This window comes from Onychomys torridus, chromosome 6 (genome assembly GCF_903995425.1).
Source record: "Onychomys torridus chromosome 6, mOncTor1.1, whole genome shotgun sequence".
NCBI classification, from domain to species: Eukaryota; Metazoa; Chordata; class Mammalia; order Rodentia; family Cricetidae; genus Onychomys; species Onychomys torridus.
In genome coordinates this window covers 70,622,497-70,644,033 of record NC_050448.1, presented here as the reverse complement: position 1 = coordinate 70,644,033, position 21,537 = coordinate 70,622,497, and the positions used below count along the sequence as shown (strand labels likewise).

The window sequence follows — 21,537 nt, the reverse complement described above, 5'->3', positions numbered from 1 at the left end:
AGGAGATGTAGACATTCAAAGGGAAGACGGGCCAGATAATGCGGCACTAACTTTAGACTGAAGCTGTGGAACAGCTGCTCCTCCTCAGTGACTACACTGGGCAAAATGACAGTGTAGCCCTGGCTGGCCTAGATCTCACAGATTCCTCCTGTCTCTGCCTCCCTTGCGCTGGGATTAAAGGCTTGTGCCACCATGCCTGGCTTACTGATTTATTCTTGGTGATGTGATTCTTACCATTTACAAATTAATACATAATGGCTTTATTCAAATTGCTTTTTCTCTGAGGCTTTTGTCAACTAGTTATTCTTCCCCAAGTGTTTATTATTTAACAGAAATACTTCTAAAAGTTCAGTGGGTTATTTGGAATTACTGTAAACATTTAACTATGGGACTGAATGCTTAGTGGTTAAGAGCACTGGCTGCTCTTGCAGAGGACCTGAGTTCAGTTCTCAGCACCACATGGTGGCTCACAACCATCTGTAATTCCAGTTCCTGGGGATCCAGAGCCCTGGCCTGGCCTCTAAAGACACTGCACACATGGTGCACATGAACCTGCACAAGCACACACATAAACATAAATTAAAAAAAAAAAATCTTAAAAAACCCACAGAAACAGTTTGACGGTGATAACTAAGTGCATGTGAGGTTTAATTTGTATAAGTATCTCAGAGATAATAGTAAAAACAACCCAACAACTACACAATCAGCTAGACTGACTTTCATCCAGTTGTCAGAAAAGAACAATAGTTGGGGTTTTGTCTTATTACAGATTCCAACACCCTCACAGATTTTAACTGGAGAACAGGAGAAATACACAGACAGAAAGTAGTAGTAGAATCTAGTTGCTCCCCTCAGAAAGACAGCTGTTTCTCTTTGCTTTGAATTGTAAAACTTTCAGGGTAAGATAAAGATACTTAAAATTTTATGCCTTATTCTTTTTTAATGACTTACTTTCATTTCTTTCTTTATTCATTTATTTATTTTGAAACAGGCTGTCCTAGCACTCACTCTGGAGACCAGACTGGCTTCAAACTCAAGAGAGCTGTCCGCCTCAGCCTCACAAGTGCTGGGGTTAAAGGCCACCACCGACTGGCGACTTATTTTTATTTTTGATGTGCATTCATGTTTTGCCTGCATGTGTGTCTGTTGGATTCCCTAGAACTGGAGTTAAAGATAGTTGTGAGCTGCCATGTGGTGCTGGGTCCTTCGGGAGAGCAGCCAGTGCTCTTAGCCCCTGAGCCCTCTTACTAGCCCACCGTCCCTTACATTTTTTCCTCTTAATTTTATGTGTATGAGTGTTTGACCTGCATGTATGTCTGTTAACCAGGTCTGTCACTGGAACCTGCGGAGGTCAGGAGAGGGTGTCAGATTACTGTAATTAGGATGGTTGTGAACATGATGTGGGTGCTGGGAACTGACCCTGGTTTCTTTGTAAGAATAAGTGTTCTAAATCTCAAAGTCACCACTCCAGCCAGACCCTGATTTTTTTTTTTTTTGTTTGAGAACTTCATGTATCATTCCTACCCTTTATTCTTTTCCTTCCCTCTAAACTCCCCTCTCCAAATTCTTGGTCTCTGATTGTTGTTGTGTGTGTTTGTGTGTGCATGTGTACATGTATATTATATACACCTACTGACTTCAGTTACTATTTATTGTTCCTCTGTACATGTCTGGAGCTGATCACTTGGAACTGGACATCCTATTTGGGAGCTCATCCATAGAGAAAACTAATTTTTCTTGTCTCAGTAGCCATAACCGCCATCTAGGGTCAGAGGGAAATTTTGCTGTCCAAGTTAGCATATCAACTGTGTTGTCATTATGCTGATCTTGTTCAGGCAACCTTTTTTTTTTTTTTTTTTTTTTTTTTTTTTTTTTTGAGGTCTTACTGGTTTATTTTCCCTGCCATCCCTAGGGGATACTATATAGCAATAGGTGTCCTATGCTTTTGACTCTCAAAATCTTTCTACATTCTTTCATGATATTCCTTGGAACCTTGTGTAGGAACTTTGTAGTAGATGTGTTGGTTGGGCAGGCAACCTGTAGCCCCTTATTTTCTGTGTTTTGACCAGTTGTGGGTGTCTGTTGCTGAAAGAAGCTTCATTGATGAAGGGTGAGAAATACATATACTAGACTGGGCCAGCACACAGCACACCCACACTGACTGACTGATTGATTGTGTTGCACATATGCATGCACTCATGCTATGGCATTTATGTGGAGGTTAGAGGATAATTTGCAGGATTTTGGCTCTCTTCTGACACCACGTAGGTACAGGTGTTAGAACACCAGTGGCATCTGTTGAGCCACCTTGCTCCCTCTTTATTTTTTATTTTATTTTTGTGTACATAAATTTATTTTTGTGGCACTAGGAATTGAACACAAGACCTAGCAAGATGTGGGGTGAACTGCCGCTGCTTCCTTGTTTGTTTGATTTTGAGACAAGGAATTATGTATGTGGCCCATGTTAGTCAAAAACTGTTAGCGTTTCCCCTGCTTTGGCTTCCCTAGTGCTGTGATTACAGATGTGCACTACTGTATCCAGCTCAACTAACTTGTGTGTGTGCATGTTCATATGAATGGGTATACCAGGTCACCTTCATTCAGAGAGCATCCTTGCTGGTGTTCCACCTCTTTTTTTTTTTAAAGATGTATTTTTTTAATTTTTATATTTGAGTTCTTTGCCTCCATGCATACCTGTACTAGGTGCATGACGTGCCTACAGAGGTCAGAAGGTGGCATCAGAACCTCTTGACCTGGAGTCACACATGGTTGTGAACCACCTTGTAGATGCTGACAATCTAACTCAAGTCCCTGCAAGGGCAACAGTGCTCTTAACTGATGAGGACCCCCTCCCCCCAAAGCCTTTAAAAATAATAAAAAAAGATTTATCTATCTATCTATCTATCTATCTATTTTTTATTTTATTTATTTTTGTCGGAGCTGAGGACCGAACCCAGGGCCTTGTGCTTGCTAGGCAAGCGCTCTACCATTGAGCTAAATCCCCAACCCCTATCTATCTATCTATCTATCTATCTATCTATCTATCTATCTATTATGTATACAGTGTTCTGTCTGCATGTATCCCTGCAGGCCAGAAGAGGGCCTCATTACAGATGGTTGTGAGCCACCATGTGGTTGCTGGGAATTGAACTCAGGACCTCTGGAAGAGCAGTCAGTGCTCTTACCGCTGAGCCATCTCTCCAGCCCTAAAAAAATTTTTAACTATTTTTTTTGTTTTATGTCCATTGATATTTTGCCATGGGTGTTGGGTCCCCTGGAACTGGAATTACAGTTATGAGCTGCCTTGTGGGTGCTGGGATTTGAACTCTGGACCTCTAGAAGAGCAATCAGTGCTCTTAACCAATGAGCCATCTCTCCAGCCCCACCTTTTTTTTTAAAGACAGGATCACTCACTGACTTTGGCCTGGTACTTATTGCCTTGCCAGTGAGCCCTAGAGAGCCGAGCTGCCTCCCTTCATTGAAGTACTTTATCAACTGAACCATCTCCTAAATTTAGTTTTTCTTTTTTTAATGTGTGAAATTTTTTTTTTTTTTTTTTTTTTTTTTGAGACAGGGTTTCTCTGTGTAGCTTTGGAGGCTGTCCTGTAACTCACCTTGTAGACCAGGCTGGCCTTGAACTCATAGAGCTCCACCTGCCTCTGCCTCCCAAGTACTGGGATTACAGGCGATTGCCACCACCGCCCGGCTAATGCGTGTGAAATCTTAAGTTTGTCAAATTTTTTTTTTTTTTTTTTTTTTTTTTTTTGCCAAAGAGCATAAAATGCTGCCATTGATAGAATTACTATTTACAAACTATTAAAATTAGAAGCATATTATCTCAGAAAAATAAATCTTCAAACTATTTAAGTTGAGTTTTTTGAAATTTGTGCTTCAAGACAGAAGAGTTTCTGTGTAGCTTTGGAACCTGTCCTAGAACTCACTCTGTAGACTAGGCTGGCTTCACAGAGATCTGTCTGCCCCTGCCTCCGGAGTGCTGGGATCAAAGTTATGAGCCTCCACCACCTGGCTTTTTTTTTTTTTTTTAATATGTAATTTATATTTATTTTATGTGCATATGTGTTTTGCCTGCATGTATGTCTGTGTGAGGGTGTCAGAAGCCCTGGAATTGGAGTTACATATAGATGTGAGCTGCCATGTGGATGCTGGGAATTGAACAAGGGTCCTCTGGAAGAGCAACCAGTGCTCCTAACTGCTGAGTCATCTTTCCAGACTTTCCCTGCTCTTCTTATCATATAACCTTGTTTTATTTTCTTAATAGCCTTCTCATAAGATGCTAGTTTATGGGGGCTAGAGAGATGGCTCAGAGGTTAAGAGCACTGCTTACTCTTCCAAAGGTCCTGAGTTCAATTCCTAACAACCACATGGTGGCTCACAACCATCTGTAATGAGATTTGGTGCCCTCTTCTGGCCTACAGGGATAAGTGTGCACTGTGTACATAATAAATAAATATTTTTAAAAAGATGCTAGTTTATTTACTTATATGTGCATATTTACTGAGGCATAGCACTCCTAACTCCCAGTTAAAAGGTAGTCCCAGGGTTGGGGATTTAGTTCAGTGGTAGAGCGCTTGCTAGGCCCTGGGTTTGGTCCTCAGCTCTGGCAAAAAAAAAAAAAAAAAGGTAGTCCCCAGCAGAGGCTGTTTGCTTTACCATGACATATTCAGCACTCAGATGACGACATACAGCATAGAAAGGATTTGATTAATGGATTTTTAAGACTGATCCCAATTCTCACTTTGAGAATGACTACTATAGAGGTTATAAACAGTTGTGTTAGTTTATAGATAAGGGAGATATATACTCCGTATATTAATTAGCTAGTAGAGAACATGAACTTTGAATTGGTGTAGTCAGTAGTTAACTTTTGTTTGTTTTTGTTTTTTAAGACAAGGTTTCTCTGTGTAACCATCACTGTGCTGGATCTCACTCTGTAGACCAGGTCTCAACTCAGATCCACCTGCCTCTGCTGGGATTAATGGTTTTAAGTTCTGTTTATTTTTATTTTATATTTCTGGGTGTTTTGTGTGTGCACAGTGTGGATACATTGCCATGGAGAGCGTTGAATCTGCTGGAACTGGAGTCCTAGCCAGGCAATTCAGAGAAGCCCTGTCTCAAAAAAAGAAAAAGAAAGAAAAGAAACGTCTTGAACCTGGTTCCTTTGGAACCACTTCACCAGCTCCCAGTGGTTAACTTCTTAATGCTTTTAAATGGAAATAACAGTAAAACTCACTTTATAGTGAATTGGAGACACCCCCCCCACACACACACACACATACACACACACACACAGTTTTCTCTGGCCTTGAACTCAGAAATTTGCCTGCCTCTCCCTTGGAGTGCTGGAATCAAAGTGTGCCACCACAGCCCGCTAAATGGAGAAATTCACATAAAATACTTTGTAGGGCTGGAGAGATGGCTCAGAGGTTAAGAGCACCGACTGCTCTTCCTAGAGGTCCTGAGTTCAATTCCCAGCACCCACGTGGTGGCTCACAATCATCTGTAATGAGATCTGGCGCCCTCTTCTGTATACATAATAAATGAATAAATCTTTAAAATACTTTCTAGACTATTTGACATTTAGAAAGCTTGATACGTGGTAAAATACATTTTATTTTTTTAAATGTATTAGTTTTTGTGTTTATTTTCTTTTCCTTTATTCATTTATTGGTGTATAAATGATACAGAGTGTGTGCGCGTGTGTGCATGCGTGTAGGTCAGAAGACATATGGAAGTTAGTTTTTTCCTAGCATGTGAGTACTTTTACCCACTGAGCCATCTTGCTGGTTCTTGGTTGTTATTGTTTAATCCCCCCCACTTTTGGTTTTTGACAGTTTCACTGTATAGCTGGCCCAAAGTCACTTAGATCAACCTTCCTCTGCCTCCCAAGTGCTGAGATTAGAAGGTGTTTTATGTAGCCCAGACTATCCTTGAATTTAAGGAGGATGACCTTGAACTTCTGAGCTTCCTTCATTTTCCTAGTTCTGGGTTTACTGGTAAAAACTATCACACCTGTTTATTCATTTACTTATTTATTTTTTTGACAGTACTGGGGGTTGGATATAGGGCTCCGTGTATGCTAGGCCAGTACTCTGCCACTGAGCTACAGCCCCAAGTCTCACACCTGGTTTGTAATATAACTTTTCAAACCTGGTAGTAGGTAGCTAGAGCAGTTGAGAGTGCTTTCTGCTCTTGGAGAGGATCAGGTTTATTTCCCAGCACCCACATGGTAGCTCACAACCATCTGTGACTCCAGTCCCAGAGAGCTGCACAGGCAAACATACATATGCATAAACACAATGAATACATCTCTTTTTCCTGGTTTTCAAAACAGGGTTTCTCTAGGTAGCCCTGGCTGTCAGGAACTCACTCTAGACCAGGGTGGCCTTGTGCTCACAGAGATCTGCCTGCCTCTGTCTCCCAGAGCTGCGATTAAAGTCATGCACCGCCACCACCTGGCTGAGTAAATCTTTAGAAAACATGATCCGCCTGTGGCGCCACATGTCATAATTCCACATATGTAGAATGTTGAAGTGGGAGGCAGATCAGTTTGAAACAAGGGTTTTAAGGTTAGCCTGGGCACGTAAAAACCTGATAGAGGAAAGTGAAGAGCATTGGGAACTCATTTGTAGAGCACTCTCACACAAATGTATTATAGAATCACCGAGGTTATGAATATCTAGAACTAGGGATGGCTCACAGGCAAACTGCTCAGCATATGTCATACCCTAGGCTCAGTCTCTAGAGTTGCATACAATAAAATAATTTATTTCTATCATCTTAGGTTTCTCAGACTACAGTTTGCAGCACATGTGTGAACAAATAAGTGTGCATAGAATATAGCAAAATAGTGACAGAATAGCATTGGAGATTCACGATTGTACATTTCCCAAAATATGGTAATGTTGAGAATGCCATTTTTTAAATTAAAAAATGTCTTTTGACCCTTATTTTATGTGTATAGGTGTTTTGCTTACACATATGTCTGTACATCATGTGTGAGCAGTGTTTATGGAGACCAGGAGAAGGTACCAGACCTATAAGAACTGGAGTTACTCTGTGTGTGTGTGTGTGTGTGTGTGTGTGTGTGTGAGAGAGAGAGAGAGAGAGAGAGAGAGAGAGAGAGTTGGGAATCAAACATGGATCCTCTGGAAGAACGGCCAGCACCTCTACAGCTTCTATATAGTCTATAGCCCAAGAATGCCGTTTTTTTTCTTTTTAGATTGATTTTTTTTTATTATTATTATGTATACAGTGTTCTGTCTGCATGTACGCCTGCAGGCCAGAAGAGGGCAGCAGATTTCATTACAGATGGTTGGGAGACTCCATGTAGTTGCTGGGAATTGAACTCAGGACCTCTGGAAGAGCAGCCAGTGTTCTTAACCTGAGTCATCTCTCCAGTCCAAGACTGCTATTTTTAAAGTGAGATGCTAGCCAGGTGGTGGTGGCTCACACCTTTAATCCCAGCACTTTGGAGACTGAGTAAGGTGGATCTCTGTGAGTGTGAGGCCAGCCTGGTCTACAGAGTGAGTTCCAGGACAGCCAGGATTTTGAGAATGTTGTCTCAAAAACAAGTTTAAAGTGAGGTGCTACCAAATTGCAATTAATCCTATTTTCACGCTGTGAAACTTTAATTACCATTGATAAATGTTTCCTGAACTTCCTCAAAGATTGGAGATTAGGATATTTGGCATTTTGTATACTTACTTGACCACGGACTCCCTCATGATATAGTTAAGAATAGCCTCAAGTTCCTGATGCTTGGGTCTCACTTCCTAAGTGGATTCTAGGTATGTACCACCTGCCTGGTAAATCCACTTCTTCATGTGACTGTTGTTTCATAATACGTATGCTGGGAAACTTGGTTACATAAACATTTCTGAGATACCTCTAATGGCAGAGCAGAAAGTAACTGTGTATCTGTGTGTAGGGCTTCAGAAATAGGGTGAAAGAAGGTATCTTATGAGTATGTCAGAAGACCAGAGGTATGCACAATACCAAGTCAGAGTGAAAGAGTGTTGCTTAGTTGTGTGTGTGTGTGTGTGTGTGTGTGTGTGTGTGTGTGTGTCAGAGTCTTAATGTAGCCAAGGCTATCCTTAAGCTCTTTGATTTGTGTGTTGAGAAAGGGTCTCACAATGCCGCCTTGACTATCCTGGATCTCACTATGTAGGCCAGGCTGGTCTTGAACTCAGAGTATCCCCCCTGATCTGCATCAGGGCTGAGATTACAGATTTACTCAAAACCTTTAGAATTCTTAAAGCTGAAAGTGATCTAGCAAGGCCTAGATATTTAATATATCATAAACGATCATATTCTTAGCCATCTAATAAAGACCTGAGTCTGTAAAAAATATAACAGTAAACTTGGACTATCATATATAAATCACTATCTGCTAGGACTGGGGTAGTGGCTTAGCAGTTAAGAGCACTTGCTGCTCTCTAGAGGACCCAGCATCCACATTGCCTCAGAACTCTCTGTAACTTCAGTCCTGGGAATCTGACACCCTTTTCTGGCCTTGGGCACCTTGCACACACATGTAACACATACATACATACATACAGGTAAAACACCCATACACATAAAATAAAAATAATTTAAAAAAAAAGAACTACTATTTTTTTTTTTTTTTTCCCCCAAGACAGGGTTTCTCTGTGTAGCTTTGGAGCCTGTCCTGGACTAGCTCTGTAGACCAGGCTGGCCTCGAACTCACAGAGATCCACTTGCCTCTGCCTCCCGAGTGCTGGGATTACAGGCGTGCGCCACCACCGCATGGCAAGAACTACATTTAAGATCAATCCTTAGCTGCTGCAGGCCTTGCATCTGACTTTGGTCTTTGCCTGGAGCACCTGTGTCGTTACTGTGTGTGCTGTTCTTGGATGCATTAGATTTCAGTATCTCTGTTACATTGAACCTTTCCAAGTTAGCTGTTCTCTCAGAACCATTTGTTTGGTCAGCACTTCAAAACTGCTGAACTTTAAGTGGAGGCAGAAGAATTCAGGATCATTCCTGGCTTCATAGTGAGTTGGGCCAACCTGTGCTATATGAGCCTGTGTCTCCAAAAAGAAAAGAAAAGAAGGCTGAATTTCCAATTTTCTCTTGGCTAATTTAGGAAAAATTGCCCTAATCACGAGGTAATCCTTTCTCCTTAGGTCCATATTTTGTGAGATGTGCCAGAGGTGCGGGAGTTAAACCCAGGGCATTGTAAAGCTGGGCAAAGACTCTCCCACTGAGATACATGCCCAGCACTCTTGACTTAGGGGTGGAAAAGGTGACCACAGGAGAGAAGTGAGTGGGGAGTTTCCGGGACTGGGTGGCACCCAGGCTAGGACTTAGGGTGAAAGTGAGATGTAGGGATGGACAGCATTAAAGAAAGGAAGAAGCTTGGTGTGGTGGCAGAGGCAGGTTGGTTTCTGAGTTTGAGGCTACTTGGTGAATCACTATTTAAAAAAAAGAATCAGGAAAGTAATGAAGCTTGGTGTGCCTTTGTAATCCCAGCACCAGGGCAGCCAAAGCAAGATCAGAGCCAGCCTAAGTTATATCCCAAGTTGCAGGCAGCCTGGGCTAGACAGTGGCTTAGTAGGAAAGATGTGAAACTGTTCTGTTATACCAGTGACATTTTGTATTTTGTGAAGTCAAATGTACCCCTGGTCTATGTAGCTCAGCACATGGGAATGGAGGCAGGAGGATCAGGAGTGGAAGGCTAGCCTTAATTACGTAGTTTAAGACCAGCCTGGGCTACATAGACCCTGTCTCAACTAAAAGGAGGAAAAAATACTGTGTTCTGTTACTTAAAAGAGGACTACAAACTGCAATATCTGAAACTGGTATTAGCTTCTAAAAACAATCGTGAGTTCAAGGCCAGCCAGAGGCACATAGTGACATAGAGTGGAAGAAATATTAGGAGGCTGTCACATAATCTGACCAAGTTTGAATTAAAACAGAGAAGGAGAAACATCCTACAAGTATTTAGAAAGTAGAACTTGACAGGCTTGACAGTTGAATGTTGTGGCTGTGGTTTAGCGGAACATTTGGAAGATCAGTTCTCTGTATCTTTGGCCGGGAATTTGGGAAGAACAGATAATGAGAGCAGATTTGAACTAGATGTGGGGCGCCTGAAAAGAATTGTGTACTGTTAGTTCATACTTAACCAGTCATGTACTAGATGCTGAACTTGAAATTTTACGTTTCTGTCCACATAATCTTGACAACTACTTTGAACAGAAGGGTAACTGTTATTAGTATCCTATTGGTATTAATGAGGAGAGCAGTGTTTGGAAGGGTCACACAGCTGGACAAGAGGGCTACCTGGTCTTTGGCTTAAGAGATAAGGGGGGGTTGGGGATTTAGCTCAGTGGTAGAGCGCTGGCCTAGCAAGCTCAAGGCCCTGGGTTCGGTCCTCAGCTCTGAAATAAAAAAAAAAAAGATAAGGGAATTTGTTTTTTATTTATTTATTTTGTTTTCAAAAGATTTATTTAATTTTATGTGTATGAGTGTTTTGCCTTCATGTATGTCTGTGTACTGCATGTGTGCCTAGTGCTCACAGAGGTCAGAATGGGACATCAGATCCCCAAGAACTGGACTAAAATGTAGTGAGATAGATTCTTGTGATAGGTATAAGCTTTAAGAGTGCCGTTGAGGGCTGGAGAGATGGCTCAGAGGTTAAGAACACTGGCTGTTCTTCCAGAGGTCCTGAGTTCAATTCCGAGCAACCACATGGTGGCTCACAACCGTCTGTAATGAGATCTGGCGCCCTCTTCTGGCTTGCAAGGATACATGCAGACATTACACTGTATATACAATAAATAAATAAAATCTTTAAAAAAAAAAAAGTGCAGTTGACCCAGGCAGTGGGTGGCACACGCTTGCTTTCTTTCTTTCTTTTTTTTTTTTAATCCAAGACAAGGGTTTCTCTGTGTAATTTCCTTAGAAGCAGAGCCAGGTGGATCTCTGTGAGTTCCAGGCCAGCCTGGTCTACAGAGTGATCCAGGACAGGCACTAAAACTATACAGAGAAACCCTGTCTTGGAAAAAAACAAAACAAAACAACAGAAGGAGTGCAGTTACCAGGTTAAAAGGTGCTCAGAGGTTAAAAGTATTGGCTGCTCTTCCAGAGGACCTGGGTTCAATTCCTGTACCCATATAAGGGTTCACAACTGTCTAACACAGTTCCTTTGGCCTCTGAGGGCACCGGGCATGCACATGGTACACAGACATACATGCAGGCAAAACACCCATACACATTTTTTAAAAAAAAAAGCCCACAAGAGTATAGTTAACAAGGTGTTTGTAAGAGAAGTGATGTATTCTAAATCTACAATGGAAATGCTTTATGGATTATCTTCTTTTGTAGCTGTCTTAGGGTTTCTATTGCTGTGAAAAGACACCATTACCATGCCAACTCTTCTGAATAAAACAGTTAACTGGGACGGCTCACAGTTTCAGAAGTTCAGTCCATTGCCATCATGGTGGGGAGCATGGCACGTGCAGGCAGATGTGGTGCTGGAGGAGTAGCTGAGAGTCTGACATCTTGCAGGCAACAGGAAGTCGACTGACACTAGGTGGTATCCTGAGCATGGGAAACCTAAAGCCCGCCCCCACAGTGACACACTTCCTCCAACAAGGCCACACCCACACCAACAAAGCCACACCTCCTAATAGTCCACTTGCTATGAGATTATGGGGCCAATTCCATTGAGATTACTACAGCAGGCATATTGTGTTTCTTTTTACTGATGTCATAGTAGTGGTAATAGTACTCACTGAAGATGACAAGAAGAGGAAGTGTAGTCCAGCACTGGGAGGCAGAAGCAGGCAAATACCTGTCAGGCTGGCCAGGACTCCATAGTGAGATTCTGCCTTAAAGAAGAAAAGAGGGCGTTGGGGATTTAGCTCAGCGGTAGAGCACTTGCTTAGCAAGCGCAAGGCCCTGGGTTCGATCCTCAGCTTAAAAAAAAAGGCTAGAGAGATGGCTCATGCGGGTAAGAGCACTAGCTGCTCTTCCAGAGTACCTGAGTTCAATTCCCAGCAACCACATGGTGGCTCACAACCATCTGTAATCTGATCTGGTGCCCTCTTCTGGTCATACGTGCTGTATACATAATAAATAAATAAATCTTAAAAAAAAAAAAAAAGATGAGAAAAGAAAAGATAAAATGTGGTTTTAGCACTGTGAGAAGTAGAGGGGTGATAAAGAAACTGTGTTTCCAAATAATTTATACCCTAGCTAAAAACAATGCTAATATGTAGAATGGTTCATGACATTAAATGGAAAAGAGCAGGATTAGTACTTACTAGGTGTGGGATCTATCTGTCTTTATCACTGGGGTGGGTCACAGACGTGCCTAGCCATCTCTGACTTTTACATGGGTACTGTGAATTCAAACTCAGAATGTCATGCTTGTGCAGCAAGCACTATTACCCATAAGTCATCTCTCTAGTCCCTGGACTGCTGTTTTCTTTCGTTTTTCATTCATTCATTCATTCATTCATTCGTGTGTGTGTGTGTGTGTGTGTGTGTGTGTGTGTGTGTGTGTGTGTGTATGAGAGAGAGAAAGAGACAGATGGACAGACAGACCTGTGGTGGTCAGAGAATGACTTGGAGGTTTTCTCTTTCCACCATGTGGGCCCCAGCAAGTGAACTCTGGTACGCAGGCTTGGCAGCAAGTATCTTTACCCTATGAACCATCTCGATGGCCCCTGGACTTATAAAAATTTAGACTACTTTGAATTTTAGGTTGGATATGGTTCCCCTTTTCAATGCATATTAAAATCAACTAAGGGCTTAGTTCTACAGATATGAGATTAGACTTGAAAGTGTCTGAAATTGTTAGCTAATTACAGTATCCACAACATTCATTCATTCATTCATTCATTTTCATGACATGGTCTTGCTGTGTAGTTCTGGCTATCCTAGAACTCACTATGTAAGTCATGCTGGCCTTGAGCTCACAAGAGATCCACTTGAATCTGTCTCCCAAGGACTATGTCTAAAGGCATGTGCCAGCACACCCAGCTTATTTTTTTTTCTCATAAAAATCTTGCTAAGAAATATGAGAATAAGCTGGGCGGTGGTGGTGCACGCCTTTAATCCTAGCTCTTGGGAGGCAGAGCCAGGCCTGTGAGTTCGAGATGGCCTGGGCTACAGAGTAAGTTCCAAGAAAGATGCCAAACTACACAGAGAAACCCTATCTCGAAAAACAAACAAACAAACAAAAAAGAAAAGAAAAAGAAATATGAGAATATACAATGTAATTGATAGTATTTCATTCATTCAGCATGTAAACAGTAAATTTCTTAAATATTTGTTGGCATAGTAACAACAAATTTAGGAAAAAATTGCACTTTCTGGTTGTTCTGTCTCCTTGTCTTTGTAAAGATACTTGTTTTTCCATTTATTAGTGTTTCTCTGTGTTTGTATAAGTGTCTGAATATGTATGTACCGTGTGTCTGCAGTATTCAAAGTGTGGCTGTAAGAGATCTGATAGTCACAAGCTTTCATGAACTGTGGTCTTCTAGAAGAGGGGCAGTTGTCCTTGGCTGCTGAGCCATCTCAGTTCTGCTCCTATTCATGTTTGACAGGTGGACATAAAATATTAATACTATCCTGTTAAAAGTTACCCAGTCTTGCAGTGGCGCACGCCTGTAATCCCAGCACTCGGGAGGCAGAGGCAGGTGGATCTCTGTGAGTTCAAGGCCAGCCTGGTCTACAGAGCGAGATCCGGGACAGGCTCCAAAGCTACACAGAGAAACCCTGTCTCAAAAAACAAAAACAACAACAAAATAAATAAATAAATAAAGTTACCCAGTCTTTCTGCTACCAGGTTAACAGTTTTATTTTGATATTTCTACATTTAAATCAGCAAACCCATGGTTGGGGATGTAGCTAATTCGATAGTGCTTGCTTAGGGTGTTTCACAGAGCCCTGGATTTGATCCCCAGCACCTCATAAAACTGAGCAGTGTGGTAGACATCTGTAATCCCAGTATTAGGGAGGTAGAGAGGCAGGAGGTTCAGCTCAAGGTTATCCTTAAGTACATAATTAATTGAGGCCAGCTTGGACCATATAAGACTCTCTTAAACAAACAAACAAAACCTATAACCCTCATTTTTCTGTTAACCCTTCTACGTCTCCATAGTGATTAAAAAAAAAAAATTTAAAAAGCTTGAGTGCTTAGCTTTAGTGTTGAGTGGTTAATGTGACAGCAATGACTTTGTATCTAGATTCATTTCTGCTGTAGCCTCCCTACCTTAGAGAGAGGGTCTCGGCCCTGTCTAACCTATGCTACCAGAAGCCTTAGCGGGTGACTGACCAAGATAAATTAAGGCTACTCATTTTGTTTATTGTCCTTTTCTCTGTATTTTTCTTCTCATTTTCCTTCATTTGTCCATTTAAAAAATAGAAACTGAAGTATGGTGGCACACTCTGGAGGCTGAAATAGGACAATTCCAAATTCAAGGGACAGCCAGGGCAAATTTAGAGTCTGTCTCAAGATACAAAAAAGGAAAAAAAAATTGAAAGGGCTAGGCTAGGTATAACTGGTAGATTGCTTACCAAGCAAGAACAAGACCCTGAGCCCATTCCCACAGTACATGGGTGTAGGAGAAGACCCTATAATTTTAGCATTTAGAGATCAATGGTTCAAAGGACAGCCTGAGCTAATTTAGCAAGACCCTGGCTCAGAAAGCATGATAGACAAACAAAAATAGATAGAGAAAACTAGTTAGAATCCAGCAGTAAGTAAAACTGGCAAGACCCTTGCTCCCGGTCAAACCTGAGTCTTAGTAATCATGGTATTTTCTTTCTTTCTTTCTGCGGCCTTATTCTTGCTAGGCAAGCACTCTACCACTGAGCTAAATCCCCAACCCTCATGGTGTTTTCTTTAAAGACAGATCTCTCTAAGTCCTGGCTGCCCTTGAACTCACAGAGATCTATTCACCTCTGCCTCCTGAGTGCTGGGATTAAAGGCATTCCTCACCATGCCTGGCTTTCATCACTTTGTTTGTTTTTAGACAGAGCTGCTCTGTGTAACAGTCCTGGAACTCACTCTGTAGACCAGGCTGGCCTTGAACTCAGAGATCCACCTAACTCTACTCATCACTTTTTTTTTTTTTTTTTAAAGGATTTATTTATTCATTCTGTGTACAGAAGAGGGCACCAGATCTCATTACAGATGGCTGTGAGCCACCATGTGGGTGCTGGGAATTGAACTCAGGACCTCTGGAAGAGCAGTCAGTGCTCTTAACCTCTGAGCCATCTCTCCAGCCCTACTCATCACTCTTAGTGTAGGTATTTGACCATGGAGCTAAACTATACCTCTAGTCCAGTTTGGGGGAGGAAGGACAGGTGAAAAACAAATCAATATAGCATATTAAGAAGTTACTTCTGACGTTTGAAATTCAAGCTCATACCTGTAATCCAAGAGTTTAAGTTTCACATTTTAAAAACACTTTACTGTGTACCTTTACCCACACTCTCCAGTTATTAGTATGAGTTTTATTGTTTTGAGTCAGGGTCCTCTATGCCCCAGGATAACCTCACACTTGCTGTGTATCCCTAGGCTGACCCTGCAGTTTTAATCTTCCTGCCTTTGTTCACTCACTCCTCAGGGCTGGGAAGCAGGAATGTGCCCCCACACCTGGCTAGGTGTTTGGCTTTTTGATTTAGTGGTTGGGATTATTGTTGCTGGTGGTCTGTCTCTGTTTTGTTTTGAACTGTTTAGTTGTCCAATGTCTTTCAGGCTTCCACTAAGGGTGTCAGAATTCTTCTGGGTAATGAGATGGGGTTGTTTCAAGTGTTTTAACAGAAGATAATTCTTGTTTAATGGTTTCTACTTTGTTTATAAAATAGCATGTAAGCTTATGTCCCAAGAATGAGAGAGCTGGAGTACTGTATCATGGATGGTATATTGTGAAATACTTCTTAGAGCAGATGAGAGAAGGTGCTGCTGAAGGTCATGAGGAGGAATTGTTAACCCTAGGGCCCAGTTGAGGAAGGAAGCTTAGCTCATAGGACTTTAACCCCTTCTTGGTGTACTTTTTCTTAAGTAGACTCTAATAGGAGAGTTAAAGGTGCAGCAAAACATGGTAGCACCCCCGTAACATTGGTGTTTGGGGGGCCGAGTCAGGAGATCAGGGGTTTGTGGCCAGCTTGGGCTTTGCAAGACTACCTCCAAAAAAGGAATGAACTCTGGAGGTAGAGGCAGACAGATCTCTAGAGCTTGAAGCCAGCCTGGTCTACCCACCAAATCCCAGGCGCATATAGTGAGACCCTGTGTCTTAGTCATTGTTTGTTTGCTGTGAAGAGACACGGTGAGCAAGGCAACTTGAAGCATTTGAAGGCTTGTTGTAGTGTCAGAGGCTTATGGCTGTGGCAGGGAGCATGGTGGCAGGTGAGAAAGCCTGATCCACAGGAGAGTGGGGAGGGGATCTCAGAAGTAACCGAATTTGAGAGTGAGGAACTGTAGAAACACGGATCATCTGTGTGAATATTGGAATTGCCCCACACATAACAGTGAATCTTAGGTAGGTTGAGCCTTGGAAAAGCTTAACCTTCATGCATATATGGAGTCAAATTACCCCAGAACACTGTAACACAGATAATTGAAATAACTTCAGCCAGTAAGTGAGAGAACTTGGACTTAGGTACTATGGGAGTAGTGTTTGGAGTGGTTGATCTAGGAATCTGTGTATAACGCACTATTAAACATTATTTATACAATTGATTTCTGATTAGAGTTAGGTGTTGCGCTTTTTATAATGGCCTTGATATTTTTGTAACAAACTGAGTTTTTTATTCAGTGCTTTTTTGTTTTTGTTTTTGTGGTCTTCACATAGTTGGGGAAACCATTTTATTTTGTCTTAGCATGTCTAAAGCCACTAAAGGATTTTTTTTCCTTTAGTGCCAGACATCTACAGAGTGAGGTGGTCTACTTGAAGAATACCATGAACATAAATTTAACCTCAAATGGTTAGGGTTTTAGTACATTTAATACATTAATCCATTAGTTAATTGTTTATTATTCACTATTTCATTCATGTAATTAGTTCATATAAAAATGCTTAACTGGGGCTGGAGAGATGCTCAGAGTTTGGGAACACTGGCTGCTCTGATGCCCTCTCCTGGTCTCCATGGACACTGCTTGCATATGATGAAACTGCATGCATATGATGTACATACAAGCAGACAAAACACCCATAAGCTTAAAGTAATGCAATAAAAAAATTAGGACTTTGAAAACAATATATTTGGAACAAGTTGCACCAAGTATAAGATAACTTTTTTTATTGTCTTTCATCTCCAGCTACATATCCCCACCGTTTGAATCTCTTTTATCTTGCCAACGACGTCATACAGAATTGCAAAAGGAAAAATGCAATCATATTCCGTGAATCATTTGCTGATGTGCTTCCTGAAGCAGCCGCTCTGGTGAAGTAAGTAAATCCTTACTGCTCTGGGATTTAAGAAGATTGAAAATTTTTCTTTTCTTTTCCCATTCATTAGCTAGAACTTGAATAGCTGTGCATATTTCAAGATCCAAATAAAATATTTCGTTCATGGCCAGTAGTGGCACCTGGGGAGCAGAGTCAGGTGGGTCTCGTGAGTTTGAGGCCATCAGAGCTATACAATGAGACCTTATCTCAAAAAAGCATACAATAAGGGGGGGGGGGATTCAATTCTTCATCTCTCTCTGAACTCATAGTTTAATTTTTAGTGTTCTTCAGCTTACAGACTTTTAAGTAATGAAAGAATTTTGACATAAAAATATGAGAAGAAATGAAGTATAGTCTGTTCTAGTTAGGATCTCTGTGAGTTTGATGTCAGCCTGGTCTACAGAGTGAGTCCCAGGGCTACCCAGAGAAACCCTGTCTCAAAAAACAAACAAACAAAAAGCCGGGCAGTGATGGCGCACCGCTGTAATCCCAGCACTCGGGAGGCAGAGGCAGGTGGATCTCTGTGAGTTCGAGGCCAGCCTGGTCTACAGAGCTAGTCCAGGACAGGCTCCAAAGCTACAGAGAAACCCTGTCTCGGAAAAACCAACCAAACAAACAAACAAAAAAGTGCCTGGCAGTTTTTTAATCTTACACTTTAAAGTACATATACTTTGATAAATGTGCTTTAAAAGTTATGGTTCTATTTTGTCTTTTGATGGATATAGTAAGAGGTTAAAATATTCTCTCATTCTTTTGTCCTTATTTTTCGTTTTAAGATCATACCTGTGTGATTCCCTCCTTTTTCTTTTCTTTTCTTTTCTCTTCTTCCTCCTCTACCCTATCTCTTTCTCTTTTTTTCCTTTGGATTTTTATTTTGTGGGTATGTGTTATATTTTGTTTTCCTGAGACAGTCTTTTCACGTGGCCCTGACTGTCCTGGAACTCACTGTGTAGCACAGGCTGGCCTTGATCAGAGATCCGCCTGTCTCTGCCTCCCTGGTGCTAGGATTAAAGGCGTGCACCATCATGCTTAGCCCATGTTTTGTTTGGTTGTTTGTTTTTTTTGAGACAGGGTTTCTCTGTGTAGATTTGGAGACTGTCCTGGATCTCACTCTGTCGACCAGGCTGGCCTTGAACTCACAGAGATCCATCTGCCTCTGCCTCCTGAGATTAAAGGTCTGCGCCACCACCACCCGGCCCCATGTTTTGTTTTTAAAGGCATAGTCTTGTTATATCTCCCAGGCTAGCCTTTAACCAGCATCCTGGTTGCTGATGTTACAGGCATACATTTGATTGCTCATTGATTCTTCTTTTTGAGGGGTGGTACTTTTAAAATTTATTTATTTTAATTTAATTTAATTTATTTTGGTCTTTCTTTCTTTCTTTCTTTCTTTCTTTCTTTCTTTCTTTGTTTCTTTGTTTCTTTGTTTCTTTGTTTGTTTGTTTGTATGTGGAGCTGAACCCAGGGCCTTGCGCTTGCTAGGCTAGTGCTCTACCACTGAGCTAAACGCCCAACCCTTACTGGTTTTTCAAGACAGAGTTTCTCTATATAGCTTTGCGCCTTTCCTGGAACTCACTTTGGAGACCAGGCTGGCCTTGAACTCAGAGATCTGCCTGGCTCTGCCTACCGTGTGCTAGGATTAAAGACGTGCGCCACCACCACCCGCCTAAAAATTTACTCTTTTTTTTTTTTTTTTAAAGATTTATTTATTTATTATGTATACAGAGTTCTGCTTGCATGTGTCCCTGTAGGCCAGAAGAGGGCGCCAGATCTCATTACAGATGGTTGTGAGCCACCATGTGGTTGCTGGGAATTGAACTCAGGACCTCTGGAAGAGCAGTAGGTGCTCTTAACCACTGAGCCATCTCTCCTTATTTTTATTTTATATGTATGTGTATTTTGCTTGCATATACGGCAGTGATCAAGCTGGAATCCTCTTCTCAGAACACATGTTGTAGTATGGAGTTGATTCATGCTTATTTTTCAAATAACCTTAAAAGGAAGAAAAACCCAGTATTTCTATCCTAGTGCAGTTATCCTGGGTTTTGTATTCCATTCTGTTTTGGTGTTGAGGATGGAAGTCAGGGCTTTCTGTATGGGTACTTGCTAACCAGTGCTCTACACTATGCTTCATCCCAGTTCTTTGTTCGATTTGTTAAAATTTTACTTGTGTATATGAATATTATGCTTGTGCTCGCGTGAACACACACACGCACGCACGCCTGGTGCTAATGGAGTCCAGAAGAGGTCATCATGTCCTCTAGGACTGGAATTATAAACAGTTGTGCACCTTATGTGGGTGACAGGAACCTCACCAGGTCCTCTGCAAGAACAGGAAACACTTTGAACTGCTCAGCTGTCTCTCCAGCACCATTTGTTTTATTATTACATTTACTTATGTGTGTATGTGTGCACACATGCCCCAGCATGTATGTGAGGTCAGAGGACAACTTTCAGGAGTTAATTCTCTCGTTTCACCATGTGGGTCCCAGGAATAGAACTCAGGTCCTCAGGCTTGGTGAAAATCATCTTTACCCTCTGAACCATCTCCCGTTTGATTTTTTTTTTTTTTTTTTTTTAAAGTGGGATTCTCACTGTAGTCAACATGACCTCAAATTCATGATCCTTCTGCCTCAGCCTCCCTTACCCCATCATAACGCCATTGATGTTTGCATTTTTGATCAAGCTTTTTAAAATTGCTTTTAATTTCTTTTTTCTTTTTCTTTTTCTTTTTTTTTTTTTTTGTGAGGGGTGGGGGTTGTTTCGTTTTGTTTTGAGATAAGTTTTCTTTGTGTAGCCCTAGCTCTTCTGGAACTCACTATGTAGATCAGGCTGGCCTCAAATGCACAGAGAACCGTCTGCCTCTGCCTCCTAAGTGCTGGGATTAAAGGTGTGTGTTGTCAGTGCCTGACTTAAATTTGTTTATATGCCAAACATAGTGGTATATGCTTTTAATCCCTGGATTTGGGAGGTAGAGGTAGCTCTCTGAGTGCAAGGCCAGCCAGGTCTACATTCTGAGTTACAGGCTGGCCAGTGACACAGAGTGCGTCCCTGTCTCAAAAAAACAAAATAAGTAAATACTTTTTTTTTGCTCTCCATGTAAGTGTCTGTGTGAGTATATACGCCATGTGTGGGGTCATCCATGAAGGCCAGAAGAGGATGTTGGATCCCTGGAGCTGTAGTTACAGGCAATTGTAAGCTGCCCAAGGTCGGTGCTGGAAACCCACCTTGGGGTCACTTCAAGAGCAGTACACAGTCTAAACTGCTACCATCTCTAGCCCCTTGTTTTTATGTTGTTAGATTCAGCTTTTCCTTTTGAATGCCCAAGTATGTCAAGTGTTGACTAGATCTTTGTATTTCATGATCATCACAAGGAGGAGATTTTCCTTAGCAATAAACAATGTAGGAAGAAATATTTAAAAGTATACACACGGCTAGAGAATTGGCTTATTAGTAAATAGTACTTGCTGGTTCTTCCAGAAGACCAAGATTTGGTGACCAGCACCCACATGGTGACTCACAACCATCCGTACACTGCCTGGCTGTACGTCAGCATTTTTATATTTTCTTTTCTTCTAGGGATCCATCTGTCTCTAAGTCAATAGAGCGAATCTTTAAAATCTGGGAAGATAGAAATGTGTACCCAGAAGACATGATTGTGGCATTGAGAGAAGCTTTAAGTAAGTTCCTTTTTTTTTCCTAAAAGAATTTAAAGTCAATCTTTACAATTCTGTCTGTATCCACAGCTCTAGTCTTGTTGTATAATACTAAAGAGGTAAAGGGTCTGGCCTGATTTGTTTAAAATTAAATACATAAAAATATGAATAACTAGGGTTGGGGATTTAGCTCAGTGGTAGAGCATTTGCCTAGCAAACACAAGGCCCTGGGTTCGATCCTCAGCTCAAAAAAAAAAAAAATGAATAACTGGACACAATAAAATTGATTGGGATAGGTAGTTTGATCTTTGTCTCTGCTGATTAAAAACATTAAACATGTTAGGTAATGATAGTCCTCTGGTTATTTTCATTTATCTGCTTTCCTTAAGTCTTTAAAACTGTTCATTGGCTGTGTTTAATAAGTACTACTCTGT

The 21,537-nt window shown here is 41.4% G+C and overlaps 1 protein-coding gene across 3 annotated transcripts in view; it reads left to right on the top strand.

The window, feature by feature from the left end:
• Rprd2 (regulation of nuclear pre-mRNA domain containing 2) overlaps positions 1 to 21,537 on the top strand; it is a 51,599-nt gene that overhangs the window by 7,591 nt on the left and 22,471 nt on the right. For all 3 annotated transcript variants that reach the window (XM_036190132.1, XM_036190131.1, XM_036190133.1), the window contains exons 2-3: positions 17,318 to 17,447; positions 21,027 to 21,127. In XM_036190132.1, coding sequence (XP_036046025.1) covers positions 17,318 to 17,447; positions 21,027 to 21,127 — 231 coding nt within the window. The remainder of the gene's footprint in view (positions 1 to 17,317; positions 17,448 to 21,026; positions 21,128 to 21,537) is intronic.